General features: G+C 36.9%; 1 protein-coding gene across 6 annotated transcripts in view; it reads left to right on the forward strand.

Annotated features, from left to right (window-relative positions):
• The window catches only part of DMXL2 (Dmx like 2), a 173,120-nt gene that overhangs the window by 33,406 nt on the left and 127,104 nt on the right, over positions 1-12,610 (forward strand). For 5 of the 6 annotated variants that reach the window (XM_032297460.1, XM_032297461.1, XM_032297463.1 and 2 more), the window contains exons 4-6: positions 1,406-1,484; positions 2,616-2,751; positions 3,413-3,479. In XM_032297460.1, coding sequence (XP_032153351.1) covers positions 1,406-1,484; positions 2,616-2,751; positions 3,413-3,479 — 282 coding nt within the window. The remainder of the gene's footprint in view (positions 1-1,405; positions 1,485-2,615; positions 2,752-3,412; positions 3,480-12,610) is intronic. The other variant, XM_032297465.1, reaches the window with a different exon arrangement.

Raw genomic sequence — 12,610 nt, forward strand, 5'->3', positions numbered from 1 at the left:
ACACACACACACACACACACACACACACACACACACACACACACACAGAGCGAGCGAGAGAGAGAGAGAGAGAGAAACACACATTTTTTTTTTAGAGGCTTGCTCTGTCACCCAGGCTGGAATGCAGTGGTGTGATCATAGCTCATTGTATCCTCCAACTTGTGGGCTAAAGTGATCCTTCCACCTCAGCCTCCTGAGTAGCTAGGACTACAGGTGTGCGCTACCATGCCCAGCTAATTTAAAAATTTTTTATACAGATGAGGGTCTTACTATGTTGCCCAGGCTGGTTTCAAATTCCTGCCCTAAGCAATCTGTCTGTTGTGGCCTCCCGGACTGTTGGGTTGCAGCTATATTTTAAAACTCTTCCTCAAAGTAATCAAGAAACCTTGCATAAAATTTTAAATTGTTAAATATTCTTAAAATATTGTAACAAGAAAGGGTATTACTAGTTAAAAATTATTTGCCAAACAATTAACATATAGCTTGCCTAAGGTAACATAGCTTTATATAAATATAAAATGTCCTTTTGTGAGAGGACATTTGCAAAACATACAAATGTCGTCTCACAAAAGGACATTTTATATTTATGTACTACAAAGAAATATGTAAACTTTTGTTTACTTAGAGATTGTATTTCATGGCAAAGGTCTTTTAAAGGACTTTTAAACTTTAAATCACCTTTTAGAATGAAAATATTAAGAAAATAGGTTGAAATTAAGATATAAAATTTGTGGATCGTATACACAATATAGTGTGAATTGGTTGACTTTTGAGGAGATAAATCCAGCTTTAGGCATCATGAGATTACGACAATTTGCATTTCTTTCTAATGTGCATTTATTTTATGTTAATAAACATTTAACATGTTTGTACCAGCTATTACAAATGCTGAAGATAACAAAAAATATTATGACATAGTTTCTGCCCTTGCACAGTTGCAATTTACTGGGAGAGCCAGATATGTAAAGAAATACTAATTCTATGTGATCCGTGTTATAATGGCAGAATGTAAAAGTGCTTTTGGTGCTGCCAGGATGTCACAGAAGGCTTCATAGCAGAGATGATGAGTTAGCTTATCTTAGTGGAAGGATAGGAGTTTGCAGATGGAGACGTGAGGAATAGGATATCCTAAACATAGGAATGTATTTATAGATGTGAAGGAAGCCTGAGAGAACCTGCTTTGTTTGGGCATGGCAAGGAGCTCAATATGGTAGAATAAATAGTAGTAGAACCAATGAAAGTTATGTTAAAAACAGTATACGAAAATAATAGTGTAATATTTGCATGTTTGTTTCAGATCATGAGGTCATAAGTTAAAGAAAATGATAAAATGGTAGTGTTTTGGAATATTATTTTAAAAACATCTTTTTCTTTTTTCTTATTTCTTTTTGTCTACATATTTCAGCAACTCAAGTGCCAGTGGCTTAAAACTGGGCAGTTTTTTTTGAGTTCTGTGACGTACAACTTAGCATGGGATCCTCAAGGTATTTAGCAATTATATTTAAAATTATCTAAATTAAATATTTGTTTTAAATGTATGATAAGAATGTGATATAGTCTCCCATAATAAGAAAATGATCAGTACATTATATCTTCTTTTTGTTGATGAATATAATTTTTTGTTCTTGGTATATAGTGCATTGTACAATGCTTAATTTACTATTCTGTTTTTTTCCCCTGCCTTTGAGTGTTTTATTTCAAGAAACAGTGATGATTTGTTTCCTAGTTAACATGTGCTGCACTTTACTCTTGTTGTATTTACTTAGAAACACAATTAGAAATCAAACAGAGACCAAGAAAACTTCTGGCCAGGCGCAATGGTTCATGCCTGTAATCCCAGCTCTTTGGGAGGCTGACACGGGTGGATCACCTGAGGTCAGGAGTTTGAGACCAGCCTGACCAACATGGAGAAACCCCGTCTCTACTAAAAATACAAAAAATTGAGCCGGGTGAGGTGGTGCATGCCTGTAATCCCAGCTACTTGGGAGGCTGAAGTAGGAGAATCGCTTGAACTCAGGAGGCAGAGGTTGCTGTGAGCCGACATTGAGCCATTGCACTACAGCCTGGGCAACGGGCAAAACTCCATCTCAAAAAAAATACAAAAAACTTCACCTCATTTTATCATTTGTATCAGGAAATTGCTATCTTTACTTTTGAAAAATTAGGAACCTCTAATGATAATAGCTATTGTCCCTTTTTATATTCGCAATTAATGAGGATTACTTTTATATTTCATGTATAAAACCACCTTTTATTAATTTGTAGTTATGCCTTATATCTCGAGGTCATTTTATGTGGTAATTTCAGAATTATTGGCGAGTTTGTTATCTGTTAATACGTTTGCTGTTAATTTTTTTGTACTTGCTTGATATAATAACTCTTTGCCAGTAAGCTTTTCTTTGTTGTTCTCAAATCTTAAGAACTACTCTTTGCTGTCCAGAAAGATACTTTTTTTCCTTCTAAGGGACTTTATATATACACCAGGTATTTTTCATTAGTGATATTGGTTACTTTTCACATAATATTAATAGTTTACAGATCTAAACAGAAGCCCATGTGCATGTATTTCCCTGTATAATCTTTGTGTATTCATCAGAACATTCTTTAATTTTTAGATAATAGATTGTTAACAGCAACTGATTCAGTTCAGTTGTGGGCTCCTCCAGGAGATGATATTCTGGAAGAGGAGGAAGAAATTGATAATAAAATGCCACCTGTTTTAAATGATTGGAAGTGCGTCTGGCAATGCAAGTTAGTGTCTATTTCTATTGTTATATTCATTAATTAAAAGTAAATGCTTCCTAAAATATGTTCCCTTTCACAAAGATCTTTATTTTTTATGGTACCATTGCATTTAGAAGCCTAGAAAGTGGATATTTTCTAACCAAAACCCATATAACATCATTCTTTAATTTGTGCTACAGTTAATAATTTTAAAAAAGGATGAAAGTATTTTCATAGTTACAGCCCCAGGACAGGAATTGACAGGTTGATACATAGGAATTACTCATTAATAGATTGAGATAAGGATGGGGAAGGGGAAGATGTCGTGAAAGTTGCCAGCCAGTCTTTCAAATGGAAGATATATTATTAACATTCATATAGATTATGTGACGAAGACCAGTCAGGGATTATGATAAACTCAGCTTTTAACATGTTATATTTAGGATGTTGGGACATGTAGGTGGAGATATACTATATGCATGTTACTTAAATCCTTCTTTTCCCAAAGTGAATGTTGGAATAGTTTTAATTAATTTATGTTTTTATGGAGGTGAAATATTTTATTTATGTAAAACCGTCTTATTCTGAAGATTCTGACTCTGATGTTACAAAAATCTTATCTTGACCATTTATGTATACAGCATACCAGATTTTAAAAGTGCTATTTGCTTAACTTTTTCTTTTTTAGAACCTCAGTGTCTGTACATTTGATGGAATGGTCTCCTGATGGTGAATATTTTGCTACTGCTGGAAAGGTAAAGGATCAAACAAAAACATACAGAATAAACAAACAAAAGAATGCAAAATGTTTCTTAGTCATTTTTATTTTCAGTTTTCTTATCTGTAAAACTGGGATAATCCTCCTTGGCAAGGCTGGCGTGAAGAATAAAAGTGCTGTTTGTAAAAGACTTGGTATTGTCCCCACAGGTTGTAGGGACTTGGGAAATAATGGCTATTCTTATTACTTTTATTTGTCCTTACATCATGTGCATTTTTTAAAAACTAAGTTTTGTGATTAAAAATAGCATATGTATGTAACTTAAAAAGTAAAATAATAATACTGGATTCACAATGAGAAGATGTACTCCCTGCCTCATTATTCCCACTCTAATTCCTGTGTCCAGGAGGCAGTTATTTGTGAAGTCGAATATTTTGATATTTCCTTTCATGTCCTTAAGTAACTTGCAGGTGCTCCCATTTCTTGATTCTCTCTGCCCAGTCCCCTGGTTGTATGTATGATTTTTTGCCTTCCCACTGCAGAAGCTGAGGCTTTAGTTTGATAAAGGGGCGGGGTTGATATCCCAACCTTGTCTTCACATCTAACACATACAGATACTCATTTCACTTGCTTTTACCTTCCTGACATAGGTATCTCATGATTTTGGATAAATCATAAGTTATTGTTAACATTATTAAGATTATACAGAATATTCTTAATAGTTAATAATTACTTTGGAGATAATAATTACTTCGTTTATGGTCTGTTTCTTTTCTGTATACCTGATTCACCCTTAGAACTACTTTGAATCTTTTCTCAGTATAATCCCACATAGGAGGTATTCTGGAAACATGTGTTCTCTTTGCTCTCATCCAGCTTGGTTGCTCTACCAGCCTAAAATGGCAGAGCTACCATTTTTGGATTTTCTTTTGCCAACTTTGGGAAATTCTCTTTGCTTCTTTCCTTTGTTACATTTTCTCTTTCTTGGCATCATTTATCTTCCTTTTTCCTTGTTTTGATAGTGATATCCTCTAATAGGTTCCTGAAGAAAGGTGAATAGAAAAAAGCATTTTTTAGGCCTTACACGTCTGAAAGATTTTTTTCTTATGCTTGATTTTCTCGGGCATAGAATTGGGTTGAAAATCATTAACCCTCGGTATTATATATCAATAAACTTATTTTTTATTGATATATGTATAGGATACATATGATATTTTGAAATGTGTAAGTGTAATGATGGTCAAATCAGAGTAGGATTTCCATCACCTCAAACATTTGTCTGTTTTTGTTGGGAACGTTTCAAATCTTATAGCTAATTGAAATATGCAATATATTATTGTTAACTATAGCCACCCTACTGTACTATTAAATACTTGAACTTACTCCATCCAACTGTGTATTTTACCAATTAACCAACTTCTCTTCATTTCCTTTTTTATCTCCCACATAAGATTAAGAAAATGTGGTATTTTTCTTTCTGTGCTTGTCTTATTTTACGTAATAACTTCTAGTTCCATTTATGTTACTGCAAATTACAGGATTTTGCCCTTTTTATAGCCAAAGAGTATTTCACTGTGTATATTTACCACATTTCATTTATACTTCGATTTACTGATGGGCATCTAGGTTGATTTTATATATTGGCTATGGTGAGTAGTGCTGCAGTAAACATGGGAGTGTAGGTATCCTTTTGATATACTGATTTCCTTCTCTTTGAATTAATAACCAGTAGTGGGATTGATGAATTGTATGGTAGCTCTATTTTTTTTTTTTTTTTTTTTTTTTTTTTTTTGAGAAAACGCCGTACTATTTTCCATAACTACCTTTGCTACCACTAGCACCTGACTGAGCTGCCTATAGGCCCAAAACTGGTCCTCCTGGACCTGTGACTGCTGGTATCCACGTATGCTGCCTTGGAGCCCAAGGGCCGGCATGCCTGGCCTGCCTCTGCCACCACTGGTGCCCCAAAACTGGCCTGTCTGGTGTCCCTGTCTCTAGCAAAGCTTCACCACAGCCTCTGCTACCAACCACAGCCTAAGACAATGAATAATTCATACATCACTGACACTGATTACAGCTGAAGAAATTGTATGAAGAGGACTCTCCTGCACTCACCCAGAATGGAAGCCAAAGCACACTATCCAATTAACACTACAACATATGAGGGACCTATTAAGTCTAAAACTATGTCTTTCAATTCTGAGAGATTTTATGTCTTTTGTGTGTTTTTTCCTTCTCTCTCTGGATCTCTTCTTATTCAGATATGGTACTTTTACAGTAATTCTCTTACTATTCCCCCCCCTTTTTTCATCTGTTCATCTTTTTCTTTTAATTTCTGGGGGACTTTTCAGACGTAACTTCAAACTAATTTTTGTCTGCTATTAAATTTTTAACTTTTAAGAGGTTTTAAAATTCTCCACTTTTTAAATTACAAAATATTTTATAAGTTAAAAGTATATATAAAACATGTTGTGTAAGATACAATAATTAATTAAACAAACACCCATGTCCCATACTTCTCAACTTGAGACAAAGAACATAAAACGAATGAGTCCATTATCTTTCTCTGTGCATCTCCTTCCTCCCCTCCCACCCCAGGCAACCAGAATCCTGACTTTCATGTTTATTATTTTATTTAAAAAAAGTTTCAGTCATCTGAATTCCTAAATAAGATAATATTTAGTGTTCCACAGTTTTAAACTTAACAGAGTTTGTGTCTTTCTTTTCTTTACAAGTTTTTTTTTTATTATACTTGAAGCTCTGGAGTACATGTGCAGATCGTATAGGATTGTTACATAGGTATACACATGCCATGGTGGCTTGCTGCATCCATCCGCCTGTCACCTACATTAGGTATTTCTCCTAATGTTATCCCTCCCCAATCCCCCCACTCCCTGGTATCCCTCCCCTACCCTCTCTCCCCACCAACAGGCCCCAGTGTGTGATGTTCCCCTCCCTGTGTCCTTGTGTTCTCATTGTTCAACACCCACTTATGAGTGAGAACATGTGGTGTTTGGTTTTCTGTTCCTGTGTCAGTTTGCTGAGAATGATGGTTTGCAGCTTCATCCATGTCCCTACAAAGGACATAAACTCATCCTTTTTTATGGCTGCATAGTATTCCATGGTGTATATGTGCCACATTTTCTTTATCCAGTCTGTCATTGATGAGCATTTGGGTTGATTTCAAGTTTTTGCTATTGTAAACAGTGTCGCTGTGAACATACATGTGCATGTGTCTTTATAATGATTTATAATCCTTTGGTTATATAACCCAGTAATGATATTATTGGGTCAAATCGTATTTCTATTTCTAGATCCTTGAGGAGTTGCCACACTGTCTTCCACCCTGGTTGAACTAATTTACCCTCCCACCAACAATATGAAAGAGTTCCTGTTTCTCCACCTCCTCTCCAGCGTCTGTTGTCTCCAGATTTTTTACTGATTGCCATTCTAACTGGTGTGATGTAGTATCTCAGTGTGGTTTTGATTTGCATTTCTCGAATGACCGGTGATGATGAGTATTTTTTCATGTTTGCTGGCCGCCTACATGTCTTCTTTTGAAAAGTGTCTGTTTATATCCTTTGCCCATTTTTTGTTGGGGTTGTTTTTTTCTTGTAAATTTGTTTTAGTTCTTTGTAGATTCTGGATATTAGCCCTTTGTCAAATGGGTAGCTTGCAAAAATTTTTTCCCCTTCTGTTGGTTGCCGGTTCACTCTAATGATTGTTTCTTTTGCTGTGCAGAGCTCTTAAGTTTAATTAGATCCCATTTGTCTATTTTGGCTTTTTTTGCCAATACTTTTGGTGCTTTAGTCACGAAGTCCTTGCCTGTGCTTATGTCCTGAATAGTTTTGCCTAGATTTTCTTCTAGGGTTTTTATGGTGTTAGGTCTTATGTTTAAATCTTTAATCAATCTGGGGTTAATTTTTGTGTAAGGTGTATAGGAAGGGGTCCAGTTTTAGCTTTCTGCACATGGCTAGCTAGTTTTCCCAACACCGTTTATTAAACATGGCGTCCTTTCCCCACTGCTTGTTTTTGTCAAAAATGTCAAAGATCAGTTGGTTGATGTGTAGTGTTCCTTCTGAGGCCCCTGTTCTGTTCCATTGGTCTGTATCTCTGTTTTAGTGTCAGTACTGTGCTGTTTTCATTACTGTAGCCTTGTATAGTTTGAAGTCAGGTAGTGTGATGCCTCCACTTTGTTCTTTTTGCTTAGGATTGTCTTGGCTATGCCAGCTCTGTTTTGGTTTCACATGAAGTTTAAGGTGTTTTTTTCCAGTTTTGTGAAGAAGGTCAATGGTAGCTTGATGGGGATAGCATTGACTCTGTAAATTTCTTGGGACAGTATGGCCATTTTTACAATATTGTTTCTTCCTAACCATGAGCATGGACTGTTTTTCCATTTGTTTGTGTCCTCTCTTATTTCCTTGGGCAGTGGTTCGTAGTTCTCCTTGAAGAGGTCCTTCATGTCCCTTGTTAGTTGTATTCCTAGGTATTTTATTGTCTTTGTAGCAATTGTGAATGGGAGTTTGCTCATGATTTGGCTCTCTGTCTGTTATTGGTGTATAGGAATGCTTGTGATTTTGCACATTGATTTTGTATCCTGTGACTTGCTGAAGTTGCATATCATCTTAAGGAGGTTTTGGGCTGAGACAGTGGGGTCTTCTAAATATACAATCATGTCACCTTCAAATAGAGACAATTTGACTTCCTCTTTTCCTAATTGAATATGCTTTATTTCTTCTTCTTGTCTGATTGCTCTGGCCAAAACTTCCAATACTATGTTGAATAGGAATAGTGAGAGAGGGCACCCTGTCTAGTGCCAGTTTTCAGAGGGAGTGCTTCCAGTTTTTGCCCATTCATTATGATATTGGCTGTGGGTTTGTCATAAATAGCTTTTATTATTTTGAGATACATTCCGTCGTTACCTAGTTTATTGAGAGTTTTTAGCATAAAACGCTGTTGAATTTTGTCGAAGGCCTTCTCTGCATCTTTTGAGATAATCATGTAGTTTTTGTCTTTGGTTCTGTTTCTGTGATGGATTATGTTTATAGATTTGTGTATGTTGAACCAGCCTTGCATCCCCGAGATGAAGCTGACTGGATCGTGATGGATAAGCTTTTCAATGTGCTGTTGTATTCTGTTTGCCTGTAGTTCATTGAGGATTTTCGCATCAATGTTCATCATAGATATTGGCCTGAAATTTTCTTTTTAAATTGTGTCTCTGCCAGGTTTTGGTATCAGGATGATGTTGGTCTCATAAAATGAGTTAGGGAGGATTCCCTCTTTTTTGTATTGTTTGGAATAGTTTCAGAAGGATTGGTACCAGCTCCTCTTTGTATGTCTGGTAGAAATTTTTTTTTTTTTTTTTGAGACTGAGTCTCGTTCTGTCACCCAGGCTGAAGTGCAGTGGCACAATCACGGCTTATTGCAGCATTGACCTCCTGGGCTCAGGCCGTCCCTACCTCAGCCTCTTGAGTAGCTGGGACTACAGGTGTGCACCATGACCTGTGGCTAGTTTTTTTTTTTTTTTTGTATAAATAAAGTTTGATCATGTTGCCCAGCCTGCTCTCTTTTCCCTTTATTTATGATGTCTTAATTAAAAAAAAATTTTTTCTTCAAACATAAACAGAAGTACAGTGAAAAATGTACTGAACTCCTATGTTCACTTACTCAGCTTCAGTAGTTATCACTCAGGCAATCTTGTTTCATTTGTACTACTCCTCCCCCAGTTGGGTTATTTAGGCTTGTATCACTGATGTCATTTATCTGTACAGCTGGTGCTCGACTTACGACCACGATTGGTTCCGACAAACTGGTCGTAACACGATTTGGTCGTAAGTTGAGTAGGCTATATGTATAGTACTGTGAAATGATGTTATAAAAATCTTTAAGTCATATTTTATCATAATTTTCTTTCATTATTGTTATATATCATAATTTTCTTTGTTCATTTTATGCCATTTGTATCATCTCTACACCATTTTGTTTCTTATTTTTACAGTCGTCAGGTTTCAGTAAAACACTGCATTACCATTACAACTGGTTTAATATTTGCAAAACATACAAAATTACAAAATACAGGTGCATACACAAATACAAAATACAGGTGTAAAAAATACCACAGGAAACATTTTCCCAATTGCAAAACATATCAAAATATATAAACATGCACGAAACATTTTATTGGCCGCTGGTGCTTGGCTGCAGATCGTTGATGTCATCATCTGAGGCAGCAGTTTGGGTTACCAGAGTTGGTTTTTTCATAAACATGGTGAGCTTTGTCTGAATTGTATGTTTTTTTTTTCTTCATAAATTTCACCATACGGACAAAACACATCGTGCGCCATCTGTTCAATTCTTGCAAATCGTTCGATGTTTGGGTCCATTGCTTCGAAATGTATAAGAAGTTTATTCAGTAAAGATAAACCGTCTGATAATCCCTTAGTGGTGAATTTTCTTTTTTTTTTTTCCCATTTATTTATTTTATTGCATTTTAGGTTTTGGGGTACATGTGAAGAACATGCAAAATTGTTGCATAGGAACACACGTGGCAGTGTGATTTGCTGCCTTCCTCCCCATCACCTACATCTGGCATTTCTCCCCTTGCTATCTCTCCCCAGCTTCCCACCCCCCACTGTCCCTCCCCTATTTCCCCCCAACTGACCTCAGTGTGTAGTGCTCCCCTCCCTGTGTCCATGTGTTCTCATTGTTCAACACCCACCTATGAGTGAGAACATGCGGTGTTTGATCTTCTGCTCTTCTGTCAGTTTGCTGAGAATGGTTTCCAGGTTCATCCATGTCCCTACAAAGGACCCAAACTCATCGTTTTTGATGGCTGCATAATATTCCATGGTGTATATGTGCCACATTTTCCCTATCTAGTCTATCGTCGATGGGCATTTGGGTTGGTTCCAGGTCTTTGCTATTGTAAACAGTGCTGCAATGAACATTCGTGTGCACGTGTCCTTATAGTAGAACGATTTGTAATCCTTTGGGTATATACCCAGTAATGGGATTGCTGGGTCAAATGGAATTTCTATTTCTATGTCCTTGAGGAATCGCCACACTGTCTTCCACAATGGTTGAACTAATTTACACTCCCACCAACAGTGTAAAAGTGTTCCTATTTCTCCACATCCTCTCCAGCATCTGTTGTCTCCAGATTTTTTAATGATCGCCATTCTAACTGGCGTGAGATGGTATCTCAATGTAGTTTTGATTTGCATTTCTCTGATGACCAGTGATGATGAGCACTTTTTCATATGTTTGTTGGCCTCACATATGTCTTCTTTTGTAAAGTGTCTGTTCATATCCTTTGCCCACTTTTGAATGGGCTTGTTAGTTTTTTTCTTGTAAATCTGTTTTAGCTCTTTGTAAATTTTGGATATCAGCCCTTTGTCAGATGGGTAAACTGCAAAAACTTTTTCCCAATCTGTTGGTTGCCGATTCACTCTAATGATTGTTTCTTTTGCTGTGCAGAAGCTGTGGAGTTTGATTAGGTCCCATTTGTCTATTTTGGCTTTTGTTGTCAATGCTTTTGGTGTTTTGGTCATGAAGTCCTTGCCTACACCTACGTCCTGAATGGTTTTGCCTAGATTTTCTTCTAGGGTTTTTATGGTGTTAGGTCTTATGTTTAAGTCTTTAATCCATCTGGAGTTAATTTTAGTGTAAGGTGTCAGGAAGGGGTCCAGTTTCTGCTTTCTGCACATGGCTAGCCAGCTTTCCCAACACCATTTATTGAACAGGGAATCCTTTCCCCATTGCTTGTTTTTGTCTGGTTTGTCAAAGATCAGATGGTTGTAGATATGTTGTGTTGCCTCCGAGACCTCTGCTCTGTTCCATTGGTCTATATCTCTGTTTTGGTACCAGTACCATGCTGTTTTGATTACTGTAGCCTTGTAGTATAGTTTGAAGTCCGGTAGTGTGATGCCTCACGCTTTGTTCTTTTTGCTTAGAATTGACTTGGCTATGCGGGCTCTCTTTTGGTTCCATATGAAGTTTAAGGTGGTTTTTTCCAGTTCTGCAAAGAAGGTCGTTGGTAGCTTGATGGGGATAGCATTGAATCTGTAAATTACTTTGGGCAGTATGGCCATTTTCACGATATTGATTCTTCCTAACCATGAACATGGAATGTTTCTCCATCTGTTTGTGTCCTCTCTTATTTCGTTGAGCAGTGGCTTGTAGTTCTCCTTGAAGAGGCCCTTTACATTCCTTGTTAGTTGTATTTCTAGGTATTTTATTCTCTTTGTGGCAATTGTGAATGGAAGTTTGTTCTTGATTTGGCTCTCTTTAAGTCTGTTATTGGTGTATAGGAATGCATGTGATTTTTGCACATTGATTTTGTATCCTGAGACTTTGCTGAACTTGCTTATCAGTTTCAGGAGGTTTGGGGCTGAGACGATGGGGTCTTCTAGATACACAATCATGTCGTCTGCAAATAGAGACAATTTGACTTCCTCCTTTCCTATTTGAATGCCCTTTATTTCTTTTTCTTGCCTGATTGCTCTGGCTAGAACTTCTAATACTATATTGAATAGCAGTGGTGAGAGCAGGCATCCTTGTCTGGTGCCACATTTCAAGGGGAATGCTTCCAGTTTTTGCCCATTCAGTATGATATTGGCTGTTGGTTTGTTATAAATAGCTTTTATTATTTTGAGATACGTTCCATCGATACCTAGCTTATTGAGGGTTTTTAGCATAAAGGGCTGTTGAATTTTGTCAAAGGCCTTCTCTGCATCAATTGAGATTATCATGTGGTTTTTGTCTTTGGTTCTGTTTATGTGGTGAATTACGTTTATAGACTTGCGTATGTTGAACCAGCCTTGCATCCCCGGGATGAAGCCTACTTGATCATGGTGGATAAGCTTTTTGATGTGCTGTTGCAATCGGCTTGTCAGTATTTTATTGAAGATTTTTGCATCTATGTTCATCATGGATATTGGCCTGAAGTTTTCTTTTCTTGTTGAGTCTCTGCCGGGTTTTGGAATCAGGATGATGTTGGTCTCATAAAATGATTTGGGAAGAATTCCCTCTTTTTGTATTGTTTGGAATAGTTTCAGAAGAAATGGTACCAGCTCCTCTTTGTATGTCTGGTAGAATTCAGCTGTGAACCCATCTGGACCTGGGCTTTTTTTGGGTGGTAAGCTCTTCATTGCTGCCTCAACTTCAGAC

The sequence above is a fragment of the Sapajus apella genome, unplaced genomic scaffold (genome assembly GCF_009761245.1).
Source record: "Sapajus apella isolate SASKATOON/1434 unplaced genomic scaffold, GSC_monkey_1.0 scaffold37, whole genome shotgun sequence".
In the NCBI taxonomy this organism is placed as follows: domain Eukaryota; kingdom Metazoa; phylum Chordata; class Mammalia; order Primates; family Cebidae; genus Sapajus; species Sapajus apella.